The following is a 10758-nucleotide window of genomic DNA, read 5'->3' as shown; positions in this document are numbered from 1 at the left end:
AGCTGTTAAGCGGTGGTTTAACTTTTCTGTGGGAGCCTAGGACCGGATTTATTGGCCACCTTAGGTGAATCAGTAGTACTGCCTGAGAAGCACTGGCTTAGCTTTCTGAAAAAGGAAGCCTCATTTCACCAACTTTGCATTCAGATCTCATAAAATGCAAGCCATCATCTTCAACACATTAACTGTCTGGTTCTTCTCAAGCACGATGTAAACTTTTGCCTCAATAAAGTCTAATGACAATGCCACTTTTAAAACAGTATTTCCAAAAAACAACAGAAAACTAAAAGAAAATGCAGTATCCTATTTGGTAGACAAATGGTAGCACTGTAAAATTAAAAAATGAACATATTTGGTCCTTCTGCCCTAATAGGCGTGTGCTTTTATGACATGTAACAGCTTAACCTTTACCTTGGCGATTTGCTTGCTCTCTTCATGCGATGGTATTACCTGAAGTATTTAGGGTCTAGATTTCAATCTGAGCAACAGATAAAGCGAACTTTGTTATCAATTACCTTCACCAAAACCTGCAAGCTGCACATTTATGGACTAGTGAAGCAAACCTCTGGATTCCATTGCAAAGATAGCAATGACCAGGTGCTAATAAGAGGTGACCAACACCCTAACAAGACCCATGTGGTAGAAATGAATGGTACGTCACTGGTGATCATCAATTTCCTTCAGGATAAATTCTTCTTTAAGTCTACAGGCTAATCAGGTATTATTTAATATGGTGTCTTCTATTCTTTCTTCTCCATGCCCAGAGCAAGCTGGGGCTTTTAGTAGCAGCAGCCAGATCTCAGAAACTCGAAACCATATTTAACCCAAGGACTGTCAGTTGTCGACCAACGACCTGGGTAGCAATACCACACAAGAGCAGCATTTAATTTTAAAGTAACCACCAACAAAACATTCATTTTTGGTTTTATCAAACTGCTTGCATAAATCACATTTGCAGCATTACCATTTGAAGAACAAAGACTGTAACTATTGTACTGTCTCTCTTATCTGCTGTTACTAGTTATTGGACACAACAGACAAGAGGCCAAGCCAACATCTACAAATGCCCGTCCTTGTTGGGGGGGGGGGAATCTCTGATTCAAAAGAGAGCACAGACTGGCCTAATAAATATACAGTATGCTTGGAAATTAGAAAGCTGGTGTAACCTGCTTACAAAACTCCAACAGCATCTTAAAGATTAACAATGTTTATTTCAATATGAGCTTGCTGTGACTCACAAAAGCTCACACAAATAAATGTTGTTAGACTAGTCTTTTATTTTGTAGAGTAAATTAGGCCTGAATGAGAAATGAATTAAGCGCAGTAATTTTTTGTTAAACTGCTCTTAGTTGGCAGAAAGGAGGGGTCCCCAGGGGGCCATATAAGATAATGCCAAGAGATCAGAAGACAGGAGACACGGAAGTGGCCAGAGGTTTCTCCCTACGAAAGGCTAAATGTCCGGTCTGTTGCCCCGTGTCCCTCCATATTGTTGCCCAGTGTATGATAAGTTGCAATAGCCTCTTGCACCTGCTCCATTGCTTTCCACATCCGAGACGAGCGAGCCCTTATCTCGGATGGCTCGCCGCAGCTGCCTTGGGACAGCTCCTTCCGTCCCGCTACTGATTGTGTTCGGCTGGGAGAGCCGGAGGGGTGGTGGAACATGTGAATGGGTTGATATAATGTATCCTGTGCTCAACGCGTCATTCTTAACAAGAGACCTGTGTACAGCCAGGCGCCTTTAATTGCTTCTGTGTAACCTATGGACATATGTATGGCGAAGCCTATGATATCTCAATAAAGACCCATTTACTCAAGAGAGCTTGGATTTCTTGCTGCAAGGGCTGGGAGTCAACTTCAACGTATCCTGTCTTCCATAGACTGACACTACCAAAGTTCCCCCTAGTTTGAAGACTTCACAACTGCCTAACATTTTTTTTCTGCAACAGAAGAAATTTTGAATACCTGAACTCTGCTGTTGTATTTCAGACCATACCTGTTAACTCTGCCTTGCTTTTCTTCAGGATGCTTCAGAGATCAGGCACTTCAAGCATTCTGACGCGTCACAATGATCTTCATTCATTACAATTATGCCACAGATGAGAAAGCAAACCTGAAACAGCACGGCTCCATTCAGGGGCCACGTTCAACCATTGTTTAGCGATTAGGAATCCCTCGTCGGGCTCCTGCATGCACGTAAAAGAGGCAGCACACGAGTCTCCGGCGGCTTGTCTGGATTTGTCGCTGCATCTTAAGTGAGTTCTGAACAGAGGTCTGCGCCGAACTGTCAGCACAGACCACTGTACAGACCAGCGTTGAGGGCACGTGAATGGCAAATCAGTACTGGATCTGTTTGGCTGGCTGATATTCACCCAACTTCTTTGAGGGCTGTTATTGGAAAAGATGGGGCAGCCGAGTAAAATGGATTATATCTTATCTTTGACGGCTGGTACTGTGTTGGAGAGGCTTATTTTGGCTGACGATATTTTTTCCACTGGATTTCTTAATTTTTTTTAAAGCTATCTGGAATCCTGGCTCAAGAAAAAGGAATAGAAGTATTGCAAATAAATAAGCAAAGTAACAAGACTGATTCACAGGGGGTAGATTAGTCTTACAAATCTCCATGCAGGACAGTTTGGTATCCGATGTCTGGCCACTGTGTGTGTTATGTGCCATCAAGTCACCTCTGACCTATGACGACCCTATGAATGAAAGATCACCAAAGCGTCCTGCCATTAACAGATTTGCTCAAATCCTGCAAACTGGAGGACGTGGCTTCTTTGACGGAGTCAAGCCATCTCGTTTTAGGTCTTCTTTTCCTACTATCTTCCACTTTTCCTAGGATTATTGACTTATTGATTCTGGAAAAGTCTGACGCCTAGAAAGAGGAATGTCATGGCACCATTTAGCTCCAATAGCTTGGCTCTTCTAGAGGTATCATCCACAAAGACGGTTTACAAGCCAGTCACTTCATAAGCGGATTGAGAAATGGGCTTGGATAGAAGCATCTTTTCCCCATTTTATTTTAATACGCAATGAACAAATTTAGACACTACGTTTGTTTTTAAAAGGTTAACGATGAAGTGTTTGAAAATAAAATAACCCCCCAAAAACCACAGGGGCAACAAAGCATACATGGTTCTCTTTACAATGGCTTTCCCTAACAATTTGTACCATCCTAGTAAATTAAAAGGGCATGTGTGAAATCTGAACGCTGAGTACACAAGCTGTTTACCACTCTACTGTTCTGTAATGCCAGGTAAGAAAAAGCAAAACTGATTTTTAACAGCTATACATTTTTAAAAGGTTACCATTACAAAGCTGAATTTGTTCACACAGGCACTGCTGGAAATATTCAACTAGACAGTGCCATGCTAAACATGGGAACAAACTTCTGCATAATTCTTTTGCATAATTCTTTTTAAAAAAAGCAATAAACCCCGTTTTTATTTGTGCTGAAATAAGTCTCCCCCTCCCCCAAATCAAAACAGTTGCCCTAATCTTGGTGCTAACCCCTGGCAATGGCACTTTTGCTTAGGAAGACTCCAGGGATTAGAAGAGTCACTCCGGCTGCCTTTCTGGCGTTCTCCAGTTCTGCTCATTCAACACAAAAGATTGCCCAGCACAGAAAGAAGCTCATTTGAAAATTTTAGTTCAGTTATTCTGGCAACCAAGCGAGGGCTGATTATGACATGCTGAGCATCTGGAAGAACATAACACCTACAGAAGAGGTAGGGAAAATAAGGGCAAGCTACACTTACAAACCAAATTTTCTCATCTGAAAATTACTCCATTACAGGGTAATTAGATTAGATGAACGGATGGGAATCCACTGGTGTAAACAAGGAAACAGAGGAAGTGATCTGTAAAAGAAGTCTTCTTTAAGGAGGAGAATTTTACAAGACTGCTTTACCGAGGCAATGTTGGGAATGTGTGTGGTCTCTGGGCATTTCCCCTCAATTCAGCAAAACAGGAAATACCTACCTGTCCCTAATGCCGCTTTTTCACCAAGAAACAATTTGCAAACAACACTATGCCAAATACCCACTGGTTATCATTGCTGAAACTATGTTCTCTGTGGCTGCTAAATCATATATATTGGAGAGGAAAAGGATGCATGGGAGGTGGGGTGCATCTCAATCCTGCTTGACTTCTGGTTATTACAAATAAACCCCACGCACAACGGTTACAAGGAGTATTCAGAGTATTATTTTAGAGGTGCTACTATCTCAGAATTCAATGATCACAAAACAAACGGCTTCGACAATCCTTTTACAAAACAGGCAAAATGTAAGCAAGAAGCATTCAGATTTTTCAAGGCTGGAAAAAAAGTACAAGGTCATGAACAGAATCTAGAAATGCGGCGATTACGAAGAGCAATGTGCGGCGTGTGACTGTGTCTGAAAACGCCCTGTGAAGTCTCTCACACTCCTAAGCATAGACATGAGTGCAGATCTGCTCACAGGGCCTCGTGTGGGTGGCTGTCTGTTGCTGACATGAAAAGAGGACACAGAAGAGGGACTCTAAGGCAACCCCCTTGTTCTACTTTGACGCTTCCCAAGGCTGGGAAAAAGCTGCCTCAGTCTTGAGAATGCAGTGTGGTGAGGCAGAGGAACGACAGGCTTGGAATCTTTTTATCCGCAGGCTCCTTTCTGTGTAAAAAGGGGACCCCTGCTCCCACACTCTACCTCGAATGCAAACATGTATATAATGCAGCTGACCCCCTCTCTGACCCCCTCTCTTCTCATCTCTGGGGGGGAGTGGTATGTATCATTTGCCCGTCTGCTTCCTCCCCTAATTTCAGCGGCAAATGTGGCGAAGACAGAAAGAAGCTAATCAAACATGTCCTCAAACATGCGCTGGCCCATAGCAATGTAAAGATCCTTCTCCTCTGGAGTCATCTGGGCCACCAGTTCAGGTCGCTGGTTCACCTGGCTGTAGGAGAAGGGGCGCCCAGCCACCATGACGGTGGGGTCCTCAGTCACCACCTCAAACTCATCGTCGTCATCTTCCACTGCCAGCCCGTAGAGCGTTGCTGAGGCAGCGGCTGCCCGAGGAGGGGTCTCCTCATCTGACTCGCTCGTCTCACTCTCAGAGTCACTGGCATTGATGCTGGATAAGGGCGCAGCCCCACCCAGGGCAGCAACAGAGGCAGACGGGGTTTTCTTCTCATGGATGAGCAAAGCACGCATCACTTCCTCATTATTGTCCAGGGCGCCTTGACCCTCCTCCCCTTCCTGGAACATATTCCCCTCTCGACCACCTGCAGGGAAGCAGTAGATACATAAAGGATGACAAAGGAAGGGAACAATGAGACAAGCCACTGCAGGGACACAGACTTCTCATTCGCATCCACGGGGATTCCCCCCATCAAATGCCCACACCAGGACTCCAGCACCAGTGCTGAGTTCCGTACGGAGCTCCACAGGACTTCCAGGTCCTGGTTCCGAGTGCTCCGTTCTAATTATACGGCAAATGGAGTTTGCAAGGCCACCAGCCCATGTCTTAGTGGGTGGCACTTAAGCCACTTCCCCCCCCCCAAAGCGTTGTTCTCATCCAGTTCTACCACTTCCACCTGCAGGTGACAGCATGTGCAGCTGAATGCCTTCCCATGCCCGCCCACCCTAAATATTCTTACACCAGAAAACAAGTATTTTTACTTTTTTTATTCTATTTTGTTCTATTCTATTATTTTATTTGCATTTTTCTTTTGATGTTTCTGTGTTTGTTAGTTCATCTTAACTTACGGTGTATCTGTTGTGCAACTGAATAATAAAATGATTTTTTTTTAAAAAAAAGAAAGCATGTTGAAGAGAAGTGCCTGGCCTAGCCTTTTCTCTTCCATGCGGCCTTCCTAGGTCGAGGCACAGAAATCTCCAAAATAAATACTTAGAAATAAACAGGTGAACGGTCTGAACTTCCACAGGGGACAACCTCCTCATGGCACGGTCTTCAGGGTGAGGTAGTTCGGAACTGTGGCTCAGAGACTGTTCAAACCTTGCCTTTGCCACGTGGTCAGCAGGAAGCTTTGGCAAGCTCTTCTGAACCTCGGCCCCTCCGTATTACAGGGGGATCTTTTTAGCCTGATTAGATGGATTACAAGGTGCAAAGAGCTCTGATCTCTCTAGAAGTGCTGAAGATTTTTAGAAGCCACAAGAAGCTCCATGGACTTTGTCGCCTCTCAAAGATCACCAGTTTTTTAAGACAGCTGAAGAGCTTTGATCCAAAAGCCAACTGTTTTACACAGGACAGACCATCTGCCACGGGATCTGTGCAGGCAGCAATGAATCATTCACCTGTTCTTGGAGGCACAAACTCACTCCTGCGGAGAGTTCAGCTGCTTTAAGATTGCCCACTAAACACCAGGACTCTGCAGGTGCATAAGATTAGTAGCAAGAGACCAATACCTGTCCACCTCCTGTGTTGTCATACTTGAACCACGAATTAGGAACTGGCTCTGCAAATGACGGGAGTTTTCTAAACTGGCTCCAAATGCTTCGTTTGGCACATGCACGTTCTTGCAATGCCACTGGGGAATTTAAGCGTGGGGGCGGGCATGCAACAGCATGTTGCCTAAGCAACAGTGTGACAGTTCCATAAAGATGATTTGATTTCTGGGCTGCAGATGGAGTCAGACCATTATTCTGTAAATGAAGGGAGCCATTAAAATTGGCACTCTCTCATGAAGACCAAACAAGGGGTTAAACTAATCTGGTTCTGAGCATGTGCTAGCAGTGCTACTGGCAGGTTGACTTGCCCGACCCATGCCAACGGTGCAGGTGCAAAAACAGGACAGCTGTTCAAACACATTTTCCTACTGATTAGGAATGGAGCTCCGAGTTTAAGGGTGCCCAACATAACAAAAACATGAACGATAAGCAATGGAGCACAACATTTCTGCTTGCGCTAGAGCTCTTGAGGAAGCAGAAACGCAAAGAAAATACTGCGATAGAACACTTTTGCTAAGTCAGCCTTACTGTATCCTCGTTTAAGTTTCCATTTGCACAACATCTTGTGCAAACAGTTCCTGGGCACTATTATACATACGGAGAAATGTGCTAGGCAGCACTGCACAATGTCTTGTGCGTGCAGAATTGTGCTACATCTGTTTCTGTTTCCACTTATGTATCATTGGATCCAAGCCATGGACAAACCCATTAAGGGTTTCATACATCACTGCTTGGAATATCGGTAGGGTTGCCAGCCTCTAGGTGGTGCACAAAAGGAGAGTATCACATTTAGGGTACTAACCAGTTAGAAAAATCAATCGTGATAGCTAAGTAAGAAATCAAAGTCAAATGCAAAAGCTCATTAAATAAAGCATTCAGACCAACGTTGTGTCTAATTCATGGTGGCTGGAGATCTCCTGGAATTACAACTGATCTCCAGGCCATAGAGATCAATTCCCCTGGAGAAAATGGCTGATTTGGAGGGTGGAGTCTATGGTATTACTCCCCGCTGAGGTCCCTCGCCTCCCCTAGCCCCCCCATCTAGGCTCCACCCCCCCCCAAATCTTCAGGAACTTCCCAAGCTGGAGTTGGCAACCCCAGATGCCAGCTGCCTTACCCAGGAAAGGAAGCACAAGCCTCTGGAGGCTGGCTGTCGGGGGGTCCCTGACCCAGCTCAGACAGCTGCGCAACGGTCCATCCGCTCTCCCTTCCTTACCTTCTTTGGCCTCGTCAGGATCATAAGCTCCCTGCACGGTGCTCTCCCTCAGCCAGACTGGCCTCTCTCGGGGCGGCTTCCCTTCGTTGGCTGGCTGATGCGCGTCCTCCTGGTCCTCCATGCTGATGATGACGTTCTGGGTGTACAAGTCCTCGTAAGAGGGTCCCTTTGAGGTCCAAGCTTCCCTGTGCGGCCCGCTTGGCAGGCCACCGGGCCCCGCCGCATTGGCAGCCCGCTCCTTGCTGCATCATAAAAGTAAACATTTGTAGGACAAAGAACGCAGATTGCTTGCGATCATTCAACCTACTACATCAATCATCTTCAGACCTACTGAATATTACCCAATGCCCCTTGTAGACTTTTCAGCAGGGGCATGAATTTGAACATTTATGGTGATTTCTGTATTGGCATCAATTTCGCAAAGAATTTAAACAGCATTATAGGGTTGGTATTAATGGTGGTTAGAGAGATCGTCATTCCATGCAGGTGAAGTGTAGGGGCTAAAAGGCTCAGCAGAGGATCTGAAAGTCTCCAGATCAAATCCCATCTGGGCTTCAGCAAGCCCCTCCCTCAGCCCCAGACCCCTGATCTCCAGGCAGAGGGCGGGGCCACTGGCCATGTGACCATTTTCAAGAGCTGCCGGAACTCCATTCCACTGCGTTCCAGCTGAATAAAAGCCCTGGCCATTGCTATCTTGCTATAGGATGGGTCTGAGTGTTGAGCAATTCCAAGTGATGAAAAATCAGCATGAAACAATGGGCCCAGACAGACACATGAAGGAGAGGTCTCTGTCCACAGGTAGTAAACCTCTAAATACAGGCACTAGGCAGGAACATCAAGGAATGAGGATGGCAGAATCATAGAATCATAGGGTTGGAAGGGGCCTCTACGGTCATCTAGTCCAACCCTCTGCACAATGCAGGAACTGCACAGTTACCTCCTCCCTACACTCAGTGACCCTTACTGCTTGCTCAGAAGATGGCAAAATACCGTCAGGATCCCTAACCGAAATGGCCTGGGGGAGAGGCGATTGGCATTACCCTGGGCTTGTAAGAAGAGGCCATGAGAACTAAGCATTGATGTAACCCTTCCTGCCCTCCCTCTCGTGATCTGCCTAGGTTCAGCATTGCTGTCAGTTGGCCACCTAGCCTCTGCTTAAAAACCTTCAAAGGAGGAGAGCCCACCACCTCCTGAGGAAGCTCGTTCCACTGAGATGACAATGACAGAGTCTCCTTAAGTAGGGAACTCCATAGTTTTTGTGCCATGACTGAGAAGGGCCTTTCCAAGTCTGCCACCGACCCTGAAGTGGCACCTCTCCCCCTATGCTGTAATGATCAGGTAGCTTCACATAGGAATAGGCAGTCCTTACAGTATGCTGGTCCCAAGCTTTAAAGGCCAATACCAGCACCTTGAATTGGAAGCAGATTGGCAGCCAGTACAGATGGAACAAGACTGGAATGGCCCACTCCCACCAGCCCTCTCTGCCAGTTGTGGTTTCCAGACACACTTTAAAGGAAGCCCATATAGAGTGAAGTGCGTTCCATCTACTCTAGATGCTGCCTGCTGCCATTAGGTGGTTATCGTTTTGTCTCCAGAAGCCCTTTGCAGACTCAGCCTGTGATGTTAGCCAGATACACAGCCGCTTCTGTGTTCAGTCAGTAAAGCAGGACTGCGACATCCAAAGACAGAAAGTTTGCACAAGATAATCCGGCTCTCCTTCTGTCCTCTTGGAAGGAAGGCAGAGCCCTGTACCTCCAAGCCACACACAGTCAGAACATGAGGACAAAGTCCAGAGTTCCCAAAAGGTGAAGCAGCCGTAACGACTGCAAACATTGGCAGGGAGTCAGCTGGAAAAGCTCATACCAGATTAGAACAGATTCCTTACATGGCCCCTCATATCTACAGGAGCTCCTCTCCCCCTATGCTCCACCACAGCAGCTTCGCTCATCTGAACAGGGCCTTCTGCAGGGGGCACCTGCAAACGGGCAAAATCAACAGTTGCCCATACATGGGCTCTCTCTGGGTTGGCCCCACCTTACGGAACCGCCTGCCTGAAAGGGTCAGGAAAGCTCCCATTCTTCTCGCTTTTGGCAAACGATGCAAAACTGGGTTATTCGGGGGAGGGCTATACCGTAAGGAAATGGTTCAAAGAGATCCTTCAATAAGGGTTGTTACTGTTATTTATCAGGCCACGTGACAGTGCTTATTTCGACACTCTGTTGATTGTATTGACTTGCACCAACAGCAGGGATATTCAATAAATGCAAGGGAGTATAGACTGCAGAAATAAGCAATCTTGTAAACTGCCGTGAGTCTCAGTGGGAAAAGCAGACTGTAAATAAGAAACACACAAACACATAAACCATCTGAAGCAGATCTAGGTTTACCCTCACGGTATGAAGCCAGGCTCTGGCTGAGGCTGGAGGCCCCACCAGAGACGTGCAGATGGAGCTGGAAGAGACTGGGGAGCTGCTCCCTGCCTTCGGACATACAAAGCTGCCCTTCTGCAGAATCTGACTCTTGGTCCATCCAGGCCGGGATTCTCTGCTCAGACCGGCAGCAGCTCTCCAAGTTCTTTCACATCATCTGCTGTTAAATCCTTTAATTGGAGACAATGGGGATTGAATCCGGAACGTCCTGCACTCCCAGCAGATGCTCTGCCACTAAACCACAGCCCCTTTCTCCATCTGTGCATAGCAAATAATGGCCCCTGTACCTAGGATAAATGAGGGGAGAGAACCTATGATCGCAGTGGCTCCATAATCCCCTCTCTGCAGAAAAGCCGTTCAGTTAAAAAGCCCGGCTTACACACAGGCTCTTTCCCTGTATTGCTGGGCTGGATTTTCTCTGCCTCCAAGGCAGTGGGCATGCATGGCTGTGGAGAGGAGATGGGCTAAAGGGGAAAGAGTGAAAACCTATCCTGATAAGTCACTTTCTTGCCAGGAATTTGGTGACGCAACACGGAACACACGACAGCTGATGCCTCCCACAAGAGGGCACAACCACATGTGCTGCTCACGCCCTTATACCAGACAGATCCTACCCTTGGGGAAATGCATTCTCCTTATCCAATTACTCAGCACGAAGTGGCAGTAGCTC

At 46.5% G+C, this 10758-nt stretch overlaps 1 protein-coding gene across 1 annotated transcript in view; it reads right to left on the bottom strand.

Annotated features, from left to right (window-relative positions):
• Nucleotides 1-3014: 3014 nt before the first annotated feature.
• GTF2E1 (general transcription factor IIE subunit 1) overlaps nt 3015-10758 on the bottom strand; it is a 33876-nt gene continuing 26132 nt past the window's right edge. The window contains exons 4-5 of the mRNA XM_055002139.1: nt 7660-7901; nt 3015-5257 (exon numbers count right to left, since the gene is read on the bottom strand). Of these exons, the coding sequence (XP_054858114.1) occupies nt 4827-5257; nt 7660-7901 (673 nt within the window). The 3' untranslated portion in view covers nt 3015-4826. The remainder of the gene's footprint in view (nt 5258-7659; nt 7902-10758) is intronic.

This window comes from Eublepharis macularius, chromosome 18 (genome assembly GCF_028583425.1).
Source record: "Eublepharis macularius isolate TG4126 chromosome 18, MPM_Emac_v1.0, whole genome shotgun sequence".
Taxonomy (NCBI): Eukaryota; Metazoa; Chordata; class Lepidosauria; order Squamata; family Eublepharidae; genus Eublepharis; species Eublepharis macularius.
This window is presented reverse-complemented; position numbering and strand designations above follow the sequence as displayed.